Here is a 20,087-nt window from a genome sequence, read left to right as displayed (position 1 = left end):
ATATAGAAACTCTAAGGAATATTATGGTCAAATTGCAGAGATCAAGAAGAAAATCTTGCAAGCAGCTAGAAAGAAACAATTCGAGTATTGTGGAGTCACAGTAAGGATAACAAGATTTAGTAGTTTTTATAGTAAAAGATCAAAGGACTTGGAATGTAATATTCTAGAGGACAAAGGAGCTAGGATTATACCCCAGAAATTACCTATCCAGCAAAACTGAGTATAATCCTTCAAGAGAGAAATGAGGGCATTCAATGAAATATAGAACTTTCAAGCATCCTTATGAAAAGATTAGAGCTAAATAAAAATTTTGAATTTCAAATTACAAGACTCTCGAGAAGCACAAAAAGCAAACAGGAAAGAGAAATTAGTCAGGTTAAACTGTTTACATTTCTACATGGGAAGATAATTGTAACACATAAGAACTTTCTCATTATTGGGACAATTAGAAGAAATATGTATTGACAGAGGGCACAGGTGTGAGTTGAATATGAAGGGATGATCTCTAGAAAAATAAAATTAAGGGGTGACAGAGCAATGTACTAGGATTTCTCAGGGAAAGAAAAGACAGAATGGGGCAAATTATCTTACATAAGAGGCAAGAAAAAACTTACAGTGGAGGAGAAAATGAAGGAAGTCAGAGGGAGTGAATGAACCTTACTATCATCAGAATTGGCTCAAAGAGAGAGTGGCATACATACTCAATTGGGTATAGAAATCTATCTTACCCTACAGGAAAATAGGAGAAGAAGGGAGTAAGAAAATGGCAGATTGAGGAAGAAGGAGTCAGAAGCAAAATTCTTTTGATTGGGGGGACAAGGTGAAGGGAGAGAGAAAATAAAATAAACAGAGGGAGAAGTAGGTTGGAGGGAAATACAGTTAGCAATCATAACTAAAATTTTTTCTTGCAAGTTTCTCTGATAAAAACTTCATTTTTCAAACAAATAGAGAAGTGAATCAAATTCACTAAAATAAGAGCTATTCCTCAATTGAAAAATGATCAAAATATATGAAAAGTTTTCAGATAAATTTAACAAAGCTGTCTATAGCCATATTTAAAAAAGAATGCTCTAAATCACTATTGATTGGGAAAATGCAAATTAAAACAATTCGGAGGTACTACCTCATATATACTCAATTGGATAATAGAACAGAAAAGGAAAATGACACAGGTTGGAGGAAATGTGGGAAAAATGAGACATTAATGCACTGTTGGTACATTAGTGCAAGTCACTGTTGTGACTTGATTCAACCATTCTATAGAGCAATTTGGAACTATACTCAAAGGGCTATAAAGTCCTACATACTCTTGGATCTAGCAATGCTATTACTAGCTCTATATTTAAAAAAAAAATTTAAAAAGGGAAAATGACCATTCTGTACAAAAATATCTATAGCAGCTTTTTTTTTTTTTTGTTGGCAAAAAAATTGGAAATTGAGGGGATGTTTATCAATTGGGAAATAGCTGAATAAATTATGATATATGATTGGAGATATTTTTGTGCTACAAAAAATGATGAATGGAATGCTCTCAGAAAATCCTGGAAAGGGGGGCAGCTAGATGGATAGAGTGTTGGCTCTGAAGTCAGGAGGACCTGAGTTCAAATCCAGTCTCAGATATTTAATACTTCCTAGCTGTGTGACCCTATGTAAGTCACTTAACCCCAATTGCCTCAGTAATATATATATATATAATATATATATATATATATATATATATATATATATATATATATGTGTATATATATATATATATATGTTCTAGAAAGACTTACAGAAGCTGATTCAAAGTGATATATACTGTGTATAAAGCAGTAGCAATATTGTAAAATCATCATCTGTGAAAGACTTACTTTCAGCAATACAATGATCTCAGACAACTCTGAAATACTTATGAATTAGAAATGCTATCTATCCCCAGAGAAAGAACTAATGATGTCCAAATACAGATTGAAGCATAGTTTTTTATGTTCTTTATTTAACTTGAAGCTTTTTGATTATTGTTGTTATTGTCTATACCTTTCCTTTTACAACATGATTAATAAGGAAATATATTTTGCATGACTACACAATGTATAAGCTATATCAAATTGCTTGTCTTCTAAATGAAGGGGGCATAGAGGGGAGAAAAGGAGAGAATTCAAAACTCAGAGTTTTAAAAAACAAATATTAAAAATTGTTTTTACATGGCAAAAAAATAAGCAAAAAGAAACAATCAAAGTCAAAGGAATGAAAAAATAGAAGAAAATGGAAAGAATCTATTGGAGAAAAATAAAATACTAAAAAAAATAAGAAAAAAGAAACAAAATCAAAAGAATGAAAAAAAAGAAGAAAATAGAAAGTATTTCATTGGAAAAAAACTGATTTAGAAAAGAAATCCAGGAGAGAGAATTTAAAAATTATTGGACTATCTGAAAGCCATGATCAAAGAGCCTGGATATCATATTTCAAGTTATTTTCAAGAAAAATTGCCTGGATATCTTAGATCCAGAGGATAAAATAGAAATTGAAAGAACCCATTGATTACTTCTTGAAAGAGGTCCTAAATGAAAACTCCAAGGAATATTATAATCAAATTACAGAACTCCCAAGTCAAAGAGAACATACTTCAAATGGCTAGAAAATAATAATTTCAAATACTGAATCAAATTTATAAAATTAAGAGCTATTCCCTAATTGACAAATTGTCAAAGAATATAAACAGGGAATTTTCAGAAGAAGAAAACAAAACTAAAAATGCTCTAAATCACTGTTGATTAGAGAAAGGCAAATTAAAGCAACTCTGAGATACCACTTTATACTTGGAGGGGATGAAGGAAAAATAAATATATCAGGTAGAGTAATGAACTAGTCTAACCATTCTGGAGAACAATTTGGAACTAGCCTCAAGGGCAATAAAACTATGTGTACCTTGTGATCCAGCAATACCAAAATTAGGTCTGAACCCCACAGAGATCAAAGAAAAGGAAAAAAAAACCTACATATATAAAATATTTGTAGAAGTTCCTTTTGTGATATCAAAGAATTGGAAATCAATGGGAGGATCATCAATTATGGAATGGTTGAACAAGTTGTAACATATGATAGTAATGGAGTGCTATTATGTTATGGGAAATGATGAAGGAGGTGATTTCAGAAAAGTATGGTACGACCTGTATGAACTAATGATACAAAATGAGGTGAGAAAACTGGGAGATCATTGTGCACAGTAACAGCAATGTTATAATAATGATCAAGTGTGAAAGACTTGGATACTCTAATGAATACAATGATCCAAGACAATTCCAAAAGACTCACGATGAAAAAATGCTATCCACTTCTAAAGAAAGAACTGATCTGAGTGCAAATTTAAGTATAACTTGCCCATTTTTTCATTTTTCTTGATTTTTGTGAAATATGGCTAAAAAAATTTAGGTTTTGCATGATTTCATATATATTATAGTAATATTACGTGTCTCCTCGGTGAATGGGGGAGGGGGTGAGGAGAGAATTTGGAAATTAAAATTTAAATAGAAAAGGATATTACAAATAACTAATGTAATTTTGAAAATTTAAAAAAAAATTAAATAGCTTCAAAAATAATTGAAGAAAATGCTAAATTTCAATTGGAGGTTAGTGAAAATAGATGTAATTTCTTTTTTCCCCAAGTTTCCAAACCTCCTGAAGTATATAACCATGGATCCTTTGAGCACATGTGAACCCCAGGTTAAGAATTCCTGTTCTATACAGACTCTGTCATATTAGGAGACTTAAACTTGTCACCAGTTAACCAAGTTATTTCTTGACTGCCTTTATGTAACTGATCTCTTGCCATTTGCGGACAGCAGTAGTTTTTTAATAGTTCTTGAATTTGTGGAACAGTTTCCCTGTTATGTATGCTAATTACACCACATCTAGGTTTCTTACTAAAGTTATTTATGTTCATACTCATGAATGTAGTTTTCTTTTTCCTCATTTGGCTTTTATGTACTTTTATGTGTTTATTAAGTAGAAACAGAACTAATCATAAGCCAATATGAAAAATAACATGTACAGTTCATGAATGATTCATAATTAATAAATTATTTCTCTGCATAATCTAGGAGTAAAAAAAAAATTATCAAATGAGCATGACAAAGGCAGTTACTCCACCAACGAAAGACGTTTCTCTTGGTTTTATCTCTGTTCCTAATTTCAGTTGACTGGTGGAGGCAGCCAAGGGCAGAAAAGACTGTTCACATTCTCAGCAGGGGGCCTGGAAGCGAGGAAGACCCGGATCATTGTGTCTTCTGCATAAATAGTTCAACAATCTGAATGCATTCTTTACTCACAATTGAATGAATAGGTTTTCTCTTTCCTTTCTAGCCAGCTAACCTTGTGTTATGTTGGGCTCCTCTGTAGCATACTCCATTGAAGATGCTTAGAGATAAAATGTAAATTTACCACACTAAGAAGTATCCTTGCAAACATGGCTAGAATTTGAGTCAAGGCTCCTCCAGGATAGGCTCTGATCTTGCATGAAAATGCAACATGCATTTAGAGATTCTGAAACTTTCCACTTAGAATTCATAATGGTGCTTTGGATTTCTTCATCCATGTGATAATCCCAATGTGTAACTTTCCTTTCCTTGCTCTCTTCTGTGTGAAGGAAACAGAATAAGCCTTTCCTTTCAAATAACTTTTTATTTAAAGCTAACATATAAGTAAAAGTTCACTGTTTCCTTACTCTTTTTAACTTTGAGAAATACTAGCTTCATCATGATGTTTTATAAACTTGAAGATAATGTTATTTAATACTGTAACATGAATTCAAAGATGACTGATTTTAAGAGCATATTTGCAGTAGTAATTCCCTGAAATTCATGGCCACTCCTTTTTTAAAATATTCCCTGGGTTATGGTAAAATGGTGAATATGGTTTTGGTTCTCATGTTACATTTTTTATTTGTATTTTTTCCTAAAAAATGGGAAAGACTCAGGCTGCTCTTTATTTTTAACTTTTTCAGATATCCTAATTGTGTATTAGCATTATTTCTATGTTCTTTCTGATGGACAAAGAATTGTTCATAATTGTACGAGTGAAGCACCCTTATTCTTCAATCATTCTTGTCATTGGCTGCCCTAATTTCTCCTCCTCATCTTCTCGTACATCATTATCCTTTCTTTTTTTTTAGAATGACATTTTTCATGTTTTTTCATTAAATCCTTTCCCCATATATTAAAAAAATTAAATTTGACCATTAAGACAAGAATTCTAGTCATAATAGCTCCATGCTTCTACCATGATTATTTGTTATTCTCTATCATCCCAGCCAATAAAACATTCTTTGTAACTATGATTTTTTTATGCATCTCACTCAAATACTTTTCATTCTACTCCCGACATTTCCAAGATTATTCATATCATAATCATGTTGGGGCAATTCAGAGATGGAAAGAAATATTCTAGTCATTTCCTCTTAGAAAATTGAAATAACAGACATGTTTTAAAAATTTTTTGGTTTTGTGGTTTAAAAGTTTTAGGTAAAAAGTAATTCAAGCTTTCAAAAGGTAAACTTTAAGTCTAAAAAGAACTTTTAGGAAGTTCTTAATGTTGTTATAGGAAATTTTCTTAATTGAATCTCTATTTATTAGATATGACTTCATTTAATTTACATATAGAAATATGTATATTACTTCAGTGTAGCCTCATTTGTTGATAGAAGTAATAAAATGGAGATTTACGTAGATTTATTTAAGTTATCACCTTTAATTATGATAGTCCATCCCACTATCAATATAATATTTTCTATTTATACAGTTCTATTCTCTGTAAAAAACAAATCCAATAGCAAAAACATTTAATTATTTAATTATGATACAAAAATAATGCAAATGATGAGATAATCTGTGGAATCATTCTCTGCCCTTTTACTCAGTATATGGATCCTTTTTATAGGCTCTAATGAAATTAGAGTCTGATTTCCCCACTAATCCCCTCAGCATAGTAAATGGGGGATACAGTAATTTAAATTTTTTTCTTTTTCATTGTAAATTTAACAATCAATAAATTATTTGTGATTATATAATAAACCACTATTACATATTTAGTTTTAAAGAAATAATATTTTTAACAGATTAAATTTAATTTAACTGACTTGTTTTATTTGCTTTTAACCCTTATGTCTGTACCTACATTTGGGTACTTTTTTTCCGGTGGTTTTTAAAAAAATTTTTTGGTATTATTTTAAGAGGAGGGATATAGCTATTACTACTCTTTAATCTACTACCAGTCCTCCAAATAGAAATTCTTTCTTGTAAGAAATATGTAGTCTGTCAATGAAATGCTATTTCCTAGGGGCAGCTAGGTGGCACAGTGGATAGAGCACCAGCCCTGAGTTCAGATCTGTTCTTAGACACTTAACACTTCCTAGCTGTGTGACCCTGGGCAAGTCACTTAAACCCTAATTGCCTCAGCAAAAAAAAAAAAAAAAAAAAAAAAAAAAAGCTATTTCCTAATTGTCTTCTCTATGCCGGATACTGGACTAGGCACTTAATACAGACAAAAGTGAAACAGTCTCTGCAAGACCTCAAAGATCTTCCATTTTATCAACATATATTGGTCATGGTTGAAGAAGTTGGAGATTGAAGGAAAGGACCCATGAGTACAAAGATATTTATAGCAGCACATTTTGTTGTAGCAAAGAACTGGAAGGTAAAGGAGTGAGGGAGGAAAGGAGGAAAATAAGGAAGGAGGGAGAGAAGAAAGCAAAAAAGAAAAGGAAGGATTAATTCAAGTGGTTAGGCTATATCAGGCACTTAGTAATCTCTTTACAACTACGAATACAAATAGGTACATGACATGATCCTTATAAGAACTGTGGGAGGTCCATGCTACAATTACCCCCATTTTATAGATGAGGAAATTCAGGCACATCAAAGTTAATTGATCTGCCCCAAATCACACAATTAAGTGTCTGTGGCTAGATGTGATTTTCTTGACTTCAGGTCTGTCACTCTATTCACTGTGCCATCTCACTGCCACTAAAGTGGCATCTAATTTAGGAGAGGAAAAAAATTCTGATCTGTGAATGTAGAGAGATACTATTGTGGTATAAGAAATTGCGTTCAGAATTTATACCCCAGTAGTAAAAGCTTAGTCAATGCCCATTCCCTCATAAAATTCTACAAAAGTTTCTAGGGACAGATTGGAAGATGAATAATAATAATTATTAATAATAGCTATAATTTATAAGTGCTTTAAAGTTTTCAAGGCACTTTTAAACATTATCTCATTTGATCTTAATAACCCTAGAAAGTAGATACTGTTATCTCCATTTTAGAGATGAGAAAACTGAGGCAGATAGCAGTTGTGACTTGCCCAGGATCCCACATCTAGACAGTATCTGAGGCCAGATTTAGACTCAAGTCTTTTTGACACCAGGTCCAGAGCTCTATGCATTGTACCCCCCTGGCTACCAGAAGTCTCTCAGCTTAGCTCTTGGTTCATTAGGATTCCAGGATTCAAGGACAATCAGTCAAGGAGCCTTTATTAAGCACTTACTGTCTGCCAGACATGATGGTAAGTGCTAGGAATAAAAAGAAATACATCAACAGTCTCTGCCCTCAAGGAATTCCCTCTCTCAAAGAGCAAGTCTCCATGCTAGTCTGTACAAGATACATATGGAGTTGATGGAAGGTAATTCTAGGGAAGAAAGCTGATGTAGGTAGGACAATACGGCAGCATGATTTCATGCATCTCTCTTTGATTCCCTGAGTCAGCCATAGCCAAACCAATCCTCGGTTTGTTTCCATGGCTCTGGGAGTTCTACTTTTTATTCCTTTTTCCCATACAGCTCCTTTTCTTTTATCTCCCTGCAAGTAAAGGTTTTCTAATACAGTCCTCATGCAAACACAAGTCATCCAGGACTCTGATATCCTGGATCATCCATCATTGAACAACCTATTATCTGTGAAGAAGTTTTTAGCAGGAAAGTCTATGGTGAGCTCTATGATCTAGAAAGAGGATGAGTTGAAGAGGAGAAGGCTGGATGGAGGGATACCAATCAAGTAGCAGTCCAAGTAAAAAGTGATGAGAACCATATGAGTAAAGAGAGAGAATAAATAGAAGAGATTCTGGAGGCAGAATTGATGAGTTGGTCAGGGAATAGATATGGGAGATGAGTAAAAAAGTCAAGGATGACTTTGAGTTTACAAGACTGAGTGAGTGAAAAGATAGTGCCGTCCTCCACAGAAGTAGGGAAGTTTGGAGTAGAATGGGTTTATGAGACAAAGATAATGAGTTTTATTTTTGACATGGTAAGTTTGAGGTACCTAGGGTCATCCAGCAGGCAGTTGGTAATACAGGACTGGGTGGTAGGGAGAGATTAAAGTGGATGTATAAGTTTAAGAGTCACCTGCAAAAATCTGACCATTGAACTCATAGAAGCCAAAGATACTGGTAAGAGAGAAGGCTTAGAGAGAGAAAAGGGGTCAGCACAAAATCTTAGCATAAAAACTACCTAGAGTTGGAGCAATACATGGATGATACAGCAAACGTGACTGAAGAGCAATCAGACAGGTAGAAGAAGTAGGAGAGAACAATATGAAAGCCAAAAAAAGAGAGATGATCCAGGAAGAGGAGAGGTGTCAAAAATATCAAAAGCTATGAAGAGATCAAGAGAATTAAGAACTGGGAAAAGGCCACAGGTAAAGGCTTTAACTTTGAAGATGAACAGAAGATACCCTTCCTTTGAGTCAAGAAGAAAGGAGGAGAGGATGGGTGAAGAAACTAAAGTGGAGAGAACAGAGATACTCTAAGGCAAGAATTCTTAACCTGGAGTTTGTGGACTTTTTAGAGGGCCATGACACAAAATGGTTAATAACCCCTGCTCTGAGGTAAAGAATAGATAATCCAGGAGAGGTTTAGGGGAAAGTAAAGGAAGAGGCGGGGAAGGGGGAAAAAGAAGAGAAGGAGGAAGAGACAGAGAGACAGACAGAAACAGAGAGACAGAGACAGAGAGGGGAGGGAGAGAGAAAATAAAGACAGAAAGACAGAGATAGAAACAGAAAGAGGAAGGGGAGAAATATAGACACATCAGTTAGGAAACTCTTACCTATGACAGAGAGAACAGAATCAGACAGGTAGAAACAGAGAGGAGGAGGAATACAGACACATCATTTAGGAACTATATTACCTATGAGTTCTATGATAGGGAACAAATAAGAGATGAATAATGGACTTGTTAAGGCAATATTAAATAACAGTATAAAGAAATAATGTATTAAAAGTAGGTAACTTTGTTAAAAAGATAGTCAAAGCAAAAAATATTCTCTTGTTTGGTAATAATGTCAAACAAATACCCAACTAGCTCAGGACATTGTAATCTTTTTCTGATAAGGAATTATTTTTGATTGCCTAGAAATCATGATAACCTGATGTCCATGGTATAAAGCCATGTAACAGAGGGATTTGTAGAGGCAGTTGGCTTGGGGACTGATCTAGTAAAGTCCTTAAAACAACCTCATTCATTACATTTGAATTATTGAGGACCTCTGAGTTGGCTTCTCTTTCTGTTCCTGAATGGTTCCTTAATCACTTTTTTCAGTAATCTGTGAAATCAGATGGCTAGTGCCAGTTTTTGAGATGCAGTATTTGGCAAGTGTGTGTCCAGACCTGCCATGATGTGTGTAAACTTATTACTAACAAAGCAAACATGAAAAGGGAAGAATTGAGCTTTAAAATTCAGTGTATAACCACTTATATAACCTGGAATGACTTCAGAACTTCGTTTTGTAGCAGAGGATGAAATCATGCAGCTTCTTTTCTATGTGGTTTATATTTATGCATGAATTAGACGCCAGGACATTGTCCTCCCTCTAAATTATGCAACCAAAAGACAGAAAAACATGTACATCAGACTTGTACCTGTATTGCACGTCTGCTAATTCACTTCCATTTTCATTTTATTTTTATTTCAGGATGTGATCGGTGGCATTCTGATTAGTGGATTGTTCATCGCCGTCACTTATCCGGCATGGAACCTCATCGATCACCTGGAGTCTGCCAGTCTGCTCTTCCCTATATGCATTCTTGTAGTGCCTTTCTTCTTATGTTACAACTACCCAGTATCAGATAACTACACTCCTACCAGAGCAGACACGACCACGATTCTAGCAGCTGGAGCTGGAGGAACCATTGGATTCTGGGTCAATCCTTTTTTCAAGTTGGTATCTGAGCCCACCGAGTCTGCCATACAAAGCATCCCACCGCTCACGACCAAAATGCTAGTCTTGGGACTAACCAAGTTTATGGTTGGAATTGTGGTGGTTTTCTTGGTCCGTCAACTGATGCAAAATCTTTCCCTGCAAGTGCTTTACTCTTGGTTCAAGGTGGTCACCCGGAATAAAGAAGCCAGACGAAGACTGGAAATTGAAGTACCCTACAAATTTGTAACATATTCTTCAGTTGGCATCTGTGCTACGGTATTTGTACCGATGCTCCACCAGTTTTTGGGATTACTTTGAGCAATGTACACTTGAAAGAAAGCCCATAAAGACAATTTAGTCCTAGAAAGGCCACATAATGGAGAAGACCCATCACGTCATCATCTTTGCCACTGTTGCCACCCATTACCACCAATGTCAATCTGCCAGCCTCTTCCTTCCTCTATGTCTACCATTTCCAAGAAAACAAAACCAAAAAAAAAAAAAAAAAAAGATATCTGTATGCCATGTGCCTTTCTTTTTTGGCTAATAATCAAAGTAAATGATGATATAGCATGAGAAAAAATAATATCAGTCATAATTTCTAGTTCATAAATTTCATTTTAGATTCATTCCAAAGTTAAACTAAATGTAGATTTAATCTTACTTTATTCTTTTTTAGAATCCTTTGTTATTTTTCAGAAAAATGAACTTATACTATTTCTTAAGTGAGGAAAGATTACACAAAACTTGATTAGTTCCTAGAAAATTTAGCTGGCATGGGGGGAAGTCTAGGGGATATTCCTCTAGCCCTCATGACTTCCAGAAAGACTGACCCAGATTCTCCACTTCAGCTAGGGTGAAATGGTAGCACCCCATCCAAAGGCACTCTGTGGATAAAGTAGCAGTGGTTGTCATTCCAAAGAAATTACAATAGCCTCATTTGACATTTTTCAAAGCCAGTGACAAAATCACCATGATTAAACCAGACTTTGAAGAAATTAAGTCTGTAGCTTTGAAGAAATTAAGTCTGAGTATGCAGTCACTGGCAAGATCCATATCTAGTTAGTAAAAGCACATTTATATGACAGGCTGTTTTTTTGTTTTTTATGATTCCATACATCATGATTTTTTTTAATTTTTAGAAATCCATTTTGAAATAGAACTTGGGCATCCATCTTTACATAGTTCTTTCTTTCAATGAATTCCAGAAAACAATACTCCAGTTGGTTGAGGAGTGTGATTAACTAGTTGTCTCTAAATTATCAAATTAGGACTAATATATTTATGCATGGAGCAGAAATTTGGCTATCATTCAACAGATAACAGAACCATTAGTCCTAATAAGGTCACTCATTTACTAAATGACTGAGATTAATATCCTGCTTCTGTCTTCACCTTTTCTCCTTATCTCAGGACTACTTTCAGGACAACTTGTGAAGGACTTTAGATTATTTTTGCAGAAAAGCAAAATAAAAACATAAAAAGGGTTATTAGTAGGTGAAAAATCACTAAACACACACACAAAAAAAAACCTTTTCCCCTGCTAGAAGTTCCTTGTCTCTTGAAAAAGAGCTAAAATTGATCACTTAAAAAATGTGCATGCACACATGGATGGGTTAGGGATGAATGGGTTTATGATAAATGAAACACTAGCTATGGAGTTGGGATATCTGGATTTAAATCCTGCCTCTGATTCTAATGCTACCTGTATGACCTTAGGCACATTGTTTAACCACCATGAGCCTGTTTCCTTACCTCTAAAATAAGAGTTGGACTAGACATGCTCTGAGATCTCTTCCAGTTTTGGATCTATGATCACATATGTACACATATATTTTAATATGTATTGTATATGTTATATTTTTGGCTTTTTTTTAAATGAGAAAATACCTGCTTTGCAGAGGCCATAGTGTATCTTCCCATGCCCCATTCTTCTACAAGTTTTCATTCAGTCTAGCATGTTGTAATGCACACTTTTATTGCTGGAAGTTAGTTCCATTCTCTTTTTCAAACATTTAGACAGTCTCAACTACACATCTATAATGCATGTTAAAATGCTTGCCTTCTTAAAGGCAGGGTTGGGAAGGAATATGGAAATCAAAATTTTGGGAGAAAAAGTGGTAAAATTGTTTATATATGAAATTGGAAAAAATTAAATTAATCCTCTCTTTGCACAGATTCTCAGGTATCCTATTGAGCTGAGTGTAGAATTGACTTTATTCCCTACCTGGCTTATAGAAAACCTGAATGAAATCTTTATTGCTGTTATTTTTAAGTACTTATGTAAACACATGCAAATTTTTTTCTTTAAAAATAATACATTTAAGGATATAGCCTGTGTTTAAGTTACAATCTTATTCAAATTCACCATAAAATACTTAAAATTATCTGAAAACTGACAATCAGCTTTTTCTAATGTGAGTACTCTCATTCTCTTGGAGGAACATTCTTTGGAGTTTTGTGGAATACTCTGATTCCTTAAGATAAAAGCATAGGGAAAATTCTTAGCTTTTTTTCTGGGAGTTGTTTTTTATGTATTTCTGGTAATTAGAAAGGAAGGAGCAAGTAAGTTGCCACTTAACTATTTTGATAATTATATGCTAAAATAAAACAGCAGCAACAGAGCACAAGAATCCTAATTCTCATGTACTTCTATCCCAAGATTTACCATTTAATTGTTGTGTGACTTCTGCAGCTGAATTTCTTTTTTTTTTTTATTTATAAAACATATGTAAGGATGATTTTCTTTAGCTAAAAAAATTAAAGATAATACTGTGCAATATTTATTTTGACTTATGAAGGTGCCCAAAGTTAATTAATAGAAAGTAAACATGTATTTTGCTACCAAAGTGTTTTTCCCCCTCACATACAGCTTTCTAAAATGTATTGACAGAAGAAAGCAATAAATTCTACTCATCCAAATAATGTGCAGGGGCATGTGGCTGGACATTTGGAAAACAAAGACAAAAATCATATGAGATAATATATGCAAATACTATGCAAACCTTAAAGTGCTCTATAAATGTTAACAATCAGAAAAAAAAAAAAATCCCTGCCTTTCAGAAGTTTCTGTTCTGTTTAGGGGTTATGAGAACACAGAAATAAGTAAATGCAAAGTATATAAACAAAATGATATATATTCTCATTTTCATTAAACGTTTCGTTTTTAGTTGCTATAATGTGAAAAATCTAAAGGTAACTGTTTGCTTTGTATACACATGTGCTTAGTAAATGGGTCATATTTTATTTGCTGCAGCAAGGGTTATGGTAATCCTTATAAAAAGTGTCTTGCCCCAAAGATCACTTTTAATAAATATTTAATAATGGACCTGGGTTCTCATTTAAGAGTCAATTTTCATCCCTCTATTATTTAATCTCTTCTCCCAGTTGCCTAAAATTGGAGACTGCAGGGGTTACAAAGGATCCCTCAGGTCATCTGATCCAATCTGCTTTGGGGATGCTAGAGCCTTTTAAGCCCTCCAATTAATCTCTTCTGAGAGAGGTTTTACCTCTTTAAAACAACAAAACCCTCTCTACTGGGGGTGGGGAGAATCTAAGGTCTCCTTCTCTTCAAGGCTGCCATTTTCTTTCTGATGGCAGCACGTCCCCTGCTGGTGAGTCTTACTTGGCTTTAAGTCCAGCCTTGGCCAAGGTTTTAAAATTTTAACCACTTTTTGCAGGACCTGAATACCAAGTTCCCTGCAAATCTGTCTCCTTGCACAGTTTCCCAGCTATCTCTTTCCTCTTCCTTCCCTGAGTTAGGGCTCCTTCCAATCCATCTCCAGGTTCTGGGGACCTCCTAGCATCCAACATGTCATTTCTTGTTACGTTTATTCAACATCTTGAACCAAGACAGAGTCCTGGAAAGGGAATAAACAGAGCCGGCAAATGACTTTCAAAGGCTTTTGCTCAAGTAGGCCCTGAAGAAGCCGCTCCCCATTGCGTTCCAAACCAACTTCCAAGCTCTCAACTTAGGGCTGAGGCTGGGAATTTCACTTGAAGATGACAGTCTGCCTCCATAAACATAACCAGAACAGGCTTATTTAGTGAATGCTTTGCCTCTGTCTTTGTAAGACGTTCATCTGGTTGTTTATATACTGCATGTAAATTGTATTTTTTTTCCAAGAAAAAAAAGAATCTTGCTTGTTTGACCCATGACTGCATATTAAATGTTTTTGAAAGCCTGTGTTCTGACTACTTAATTTTTATAGACTGACTTTTCTGGGGGTTCTTTAGGACTGAGACCAAAACAAACTTGGGTCTCCTGGCTGTACACCTGAAGTTTTTACTTGAGATAGGCACAGTGGCCAGGTATAATCACTTAACTATATTTTTTTTTATTAAAGCTTTTTTTATTTTCATAACATATGCATGGATCATTTTCAACATTCACCCTTGCAAGGGAATTTTTCTCCCTCCCTTTCCTTCACCCTTCCCCTAGATAGCAAGTAATCCAATATAGGTTAAACATATGCAATTCTTCTTTACCTATTTCCACAATTATTATGCTGCACAAGAAAAATCAGATTAAAGAGGAAAAACAGTAATCACTTAGCTATTAAGTGAGTCAATTCAAGGGGAAAACAGAGAGAGGAAAAACAAACTCTCCTTCCTTCCCTCATCTTCAAAGATCATAATTTAGAATTAGAGATTTAGAGTTGCAGGCAGTTGCAGCTAAGGCAGACAAGACTAAGTGATTTGTTCAGGATCACATAGCTAGTAATATGATAGCTCCGTTTGAACCCAGTGAAGAGAGTATCATGCTGGGAATCAGGAAGGCTCATCTTCCCAAGCTCAAATCTCACCTCAGACTCTTACTAGCTGTGTGACTCTGAGCAAGTCACTTCACCTCAGTTTCCTCATCAATAAAATGAGTTGGAGAAGGAAACGACAAACCACTCCAGTATCTTTTCCAAGAAAATTCTGACTGGGGTCACAGAAAGTCAAATTTATCTATAACTGCAAAGGTGATTTTTCCAAGGTATAGGTTGATGATGAATAAGGAAATATGTTTAGAAGAACTATACATGTTTAGCTGGTATTGGGTTGCCTGCTCTCTAGGGGATGGGAGAGAGAAAAATTTAGAACACAAGGTTTGGCAAAGGTGAATGTTGAAAACTATCTTTGCATGTATTTGGAAAAAGAAAAAGCTATTATGAAGATTTTAAAAAACCAAATATAGGCTTGGTCCTATGATATTCTATTTCTTTTTTTTTATTATAGCTTTTTATTGACAGAACATATGCATGGGTAATTTTTGAATATTGACCCTTGCACTCACTTCTGTTCCAACTTTTCCCCTCTTTCCCTCCACTCCCTCCCCTAGATGGCAGGCAGTCTCATACATGTTAAACATGTTAAAGTATATCTTAAATACAATAAATGTGTACATATTTATACAGTTCTCTCGCTGCACAAGAAAAATCGGATTTGGAAAGGTAAAAATAATCTGGGAAGAAAAACAAAAATGCAAGCAGTACATACTCATTTCCCAGTGTTCTTTTGCTGGGTGTAGCTGGTTCTGTTCATCACTGATCAATTGGACTGAATCGGAATATGATATTCTATTTCTTCCTCTCATCCTTCACCCCAATAGCTTTCTACTCCCTTCAGGATCAAACCCTTCATTTGGTATTTAAAGTCCCTCATAACCAGATTTCTTCCAACCTTTTCAGTCTTTTAATGCTTTAATGCTTCTCCATTCTTTCTAGAGTCTAGCTACACCGGCAACTAACACCCCATCTTCAATCTCTCTGCTTACCCTCACACTTAGAATGCTAGCCTTTCTCACCTTCACCTCCTAGTTTTTCTAGCTTCTTCAAGATTCAACTCCAATCCTACTTTCTGTAGGAAGCCCGCAGCTGCTCTTTGAGAACACCATCCAGCTACATTCTCTGTGTCTTGAATATTTCCTAAGTAGTGACATTATTAGAATGTAAGCCTTTGAAGTTGGGGAATTTTGCCTTTCTTTGCATCCTTAGCATTTAGTATAGTGCTTGGCACATAGTGCTTAGTAAATAAGCATATAAGTGGTGGCTAACACACTATTTTATATATTTATTTTATTAATGCTTTTTATTTTCTTTTTTGTGTATCCTAGCTTTTTTTCTTCTTTTTTTTTTATTTTTTTATTATAGCTTTTTATTTACAAGATATATGGAAAGCTAATTTTTCAGGATTGACCCTTGCAAAACCTTCTGTTCCAACTTTTCTCCTCCTTCCCCCCATCCCTTCCCCCCCGATGGCAGGTAGACCAATATATGTTAAATATGTTAAAGTATAAGTTAAATACAATATATGTATGCATGTCCATACAGTTACTTTGCTGTACAAAAAGAATCAGATTTTGAAATAGTGTACAATTAACCTGTGAAGGAAAGCAAAAATGCAGGCAGACAAAAATAGAGGGATTGGCAATTCTATGTAGTGGTTCATGTTATCTCCCAGAGTTCTTTTGCTGGGTGTAGCTGGTTTAGTTCATTACTGCTCTATTGGAACTGATTTGGTTCATCTCATTGCTGGAGATGGCCATGTCCATCAAAATTGATCATCATATGCTATTGTTGTTGGAGTATATAATGATCTCCTGGTCCTGCTCACTTCACTTAGCATCAGTTCGTGTAAGACTCATCCTGCTGGTCATTTCTTACAGAGCAATAATATTCCATAACATTCATATACCACAATTTACCCAGCCATTCTCCAATTGATGGGCATCCATTCATTTTCCAGTTTCTGGCCATTACAAACAGGGCTGCTACAAACATTTTGGCACATACAGGTCCCTTTCCCTTCTTTAGTATCTCTTTGGGGTATAAGCCCAGTAGAAACACTTCTGGATCAAAGGGTATGCACAGTTTGATTACTTTTTGAGCATAATTCCAAATTGCTCCGCAGAATGGTTGGATCCATTCACAACTCCACCAACAATGCAAATAATGCTGTTTTTAATGGGAGCAACCCCCTGCTAACTTAGCTATTCCATATTTGTGTGTAATGGATTTCCTTAAAGTAGAGCACACTGATCTGTTTTATAAAATGAGTCCTTAAGGGAAATGAATTAGGGTATCAAATTGATATGATATGCAGAGAGACAGCATGATATAGTAGAAAGAAGGCTGGATTTAGAGCGGTTCCCTGAGATTTGAATCCTAGTTTGTTCACATCGTATCTGGGTTCACTTATTATCATTAGGTCTCAGTTTCATTAAATTGCCTCTAAATTCTAAATAGGGGGAGGGGAGAGTACTTAGATAGTACCTACTATGTTCCAGGTACAGTGCTAAGTATGAGGAAGGTGCTGTTATTATCCCCATTTTACAGTTTACAGGCAAACAGTATTTGAGACAGGCTCACATAGTGTCTGAGGCTAGATTTAATTCACTTTCCTGATTCCAAGCCCAGAACTCTATATTGTTTGACCAATTTCCTAAATTCTAAATCTGTGAACCTAAAAGCAATTATATAGACGAAAGATTGGCAAACTGACAGTTTTTTATATATTCTCTTAATTCAGGAGCCATACAAAAAAAGCAAATAGGATTTGACCATCAGGTTTGCTTATTGCCTTATATTACAGTTATATGAAAAAAAATTGTGTCCAGATAAATTATTCTGTTGTTACATTTGTTTTTGATTCCCTTCTCTATAATTGATGTGCCAAAAAAACAGCCAAGAAAATCAATAGTGTGGGCTTTGGAATTACACATCACAGATCCATTGGGCTCCCCCTTGCTCTCCTGTTATGGTAGCAGTATACTTAGACAAGTACATTCAGGCTCAAGAGGGCTTCTGTTTCATTTCTGTAAAATAGGTGGAAGAGGGGTGTGAAAGGTCACTTTCAAGCACTAAAATTATGAATTTGGGAGTTTACTTCTAGTCAACTTTTTACTCACTTCTGGAAATCGAGCTTCCAATCTCCCATAGCAAGAGTCTAATGACTTGGTGACTGAGTGAAAGAATTAGGATACTCACTAGTGGGGTAAACAACTATGAGCTAATTAAGACCCTTTGGCTAGAGGAATTTTGTCTGTGACAAATGACAAGACAGACAAGCTACTATAAAATTCAGTGAATAAGAGGAAAGGACTAGATTTCTAGCTGTCTTTGATTGAATACAATACTTCTATAAACTCATTTATAGAACAAGTGAGTCAAATGCAAATATTTTTAGCAAATCTTCAGGTCTGCTGAGGGAAAAAGAAACTAGAAAATGGTACTTGTTTGCATTAGTTTCCACTTTATTTTAATATTCTTTTTTTCACTTATCTCCTCAGGACTTTGGTGTCCATGCAAGCATTGAAAATAATCCACTAGGGAAGGACCTTCATACTAGGCTCTGTGCTTCCATTTTGTGTTTTTAGGAAATCCATCTTGAAGTATTTAGGAAGAAATTTCTTTGTGATGGAGAGAGAATATGAGTAGTTATGCTATGATCAATATGCAGAAACTTGTATATCTACTTCTAAGACAGAAGAACATCAATATAGTTTGAAGGAGACCATGTGTAAATATCACAAACTTCTATTTAAGCCTAAGTGAACCAATAATGAAACCAATACTAGCTAATTATGAATCGTTGTCATTGAGTCCATTGGGATCTTCTGATTTTTTTTGTAGAACCTCTTTAGCTAAAATTTAGCATCCTTAAAAGTGAAGCTTTTTTTTTCCTTTTACAAACAATTTTGCAAATAGAAAATGTGCATTAATACAACCATTTATTGTAGAAACTTTCTGAATTTCTCCATAGACATCAATGGAAATACTACTCTCCCAGTTCCTTCTCCAAGAAAAGGAACAAAGGGAAAACTTTGGAATAATTTTTTAAAAAAATTTTTAACTTCCTAACCCAAATGTTTGATATTTCACCTCACTCCAATTCTCTTATTTTCTTGAATGTCTCTTGAATCTGATCCTCTTTTCTCATTTCTACAAATGCCACCTGAATGACCTTATACTTAATTCATTTTGTCCAATGGCTATCTTCTCCAATTCATCTTATACTGAGTTCCTTATACTGCTTTCATAAAGTTGATCCCTTACTCAAATATTTTTAGTGCTTTTTTTCATATAACACTGAGCTCAAACTCAAGAGACCTCCAAGACATTTCACTAATGAACTTCTTCATTTATATTATTTCTCATAAGATAAATCTCCAGCCATATAAATGTTCATGTCCTTCCCCCACACAGAAGTTTCCTCCTCACAGTGTCTCTGGAAAAGACGCAAACAATTTGGCTCTAATCTACCTTTCCAGCTTTATGTCACAGCATTCCAGCCAAGCTGATCTATTTAATACCTGCTGTCTGAATATGACAGTCCATCTTTAACCATGCACTTGTATGTCACCTTTTATGTTTAGAATTTTCTTCTTCCTCATTGTCTTTCACAATCTTTATCTTCCTTCAATGTTCATGCCTTTTCTGATTCCCTTCCATTCTCAGCTCAGTGATCTCTCCCATTTCAAATATACCCAGAACACATTTTACTTTCTCCCTATCCTTTCTCAGTCTGCATTATTATATGGACCCATGATTGTCTAATCTGCCCACTTTTCAATTAGAATCTAAACTCCTTGATGGCAGAGATTATTTTGGTTTGGCCTTTTTATCTCCAGTACCGTTCACAGAGCTTTGCGCAAGGCAACTGTTTGATTGATATTTTTTGAATTGTTACTGGTCCAATCTTTATCCATTCATTTCTCAAAATACTCTTCCTCCTAGTGTCATTCCACAAACTTATTCTCTCCACACAAAAGTCCCCTTGTTGAGAAAACTTTGAACAATTGACCCTCTCCAATTCTGATCATTTTAAAGTTGTCTGTCTGTAAGAACCAAAATATTTGGATGATTCCACATATTGATTTCCCTTAGTCCCCAAACCATGGCTTATTTGTATGTTATATTTATAGTCCCGTTTTTA

At 34.9% G+C, this 20,087-nt stretch overlaps 1 protein-coding gene across 1 annotated transcript in view; it reads left to right on the top strand.

Moving 5' to 3' along the window:
• SGPP2 (sphingosine-1-phosphate phosphatase 2) overlaps positions 1 to 14,352 on the top strand; it is a 124,596-nt gene extending 110,244 nt beyond the window's left edge. Inside the window, exon 5 of the mRNA XM_051983465.1 lies at positions 9,939 to 14,352. Coding sequence (XP_051839425.1) covers positions 9,939 to 10,484 — 546 coding nt within the window. The 3' untranslated portion in view covers positions 10,485 to 14,352. The remainder of the gene's footprint in view (positions 1 to 9,938) is intronic.
• The last annotated feature ends 5,735 nt before the right edge of the window (positions 14,353 to 20,087 follow it).

The sequence above is a fragment of the Antechinus flavipes genome, chromosome 3 (assembly GCF_016432865.1).
Source record: "Antechinus flavipes isolate AdamAnt ecotype Samford, QLD, Australia chromosome 3, AdamAnt_v2, whole genome shotgun sequence".
Classification (NCBI taxonomy): Eukaryota; Metazoa; Chordata; class Mammalia; order Dasyuromorphia; family Dasyuridae; genus Antechinus; species Antechinus flavipes.
The sequence above is the reverse complement of the archived record's forward strand: the minus strand, read 5'-3'. Positions and strand labels throughout refer to the sequence as shown.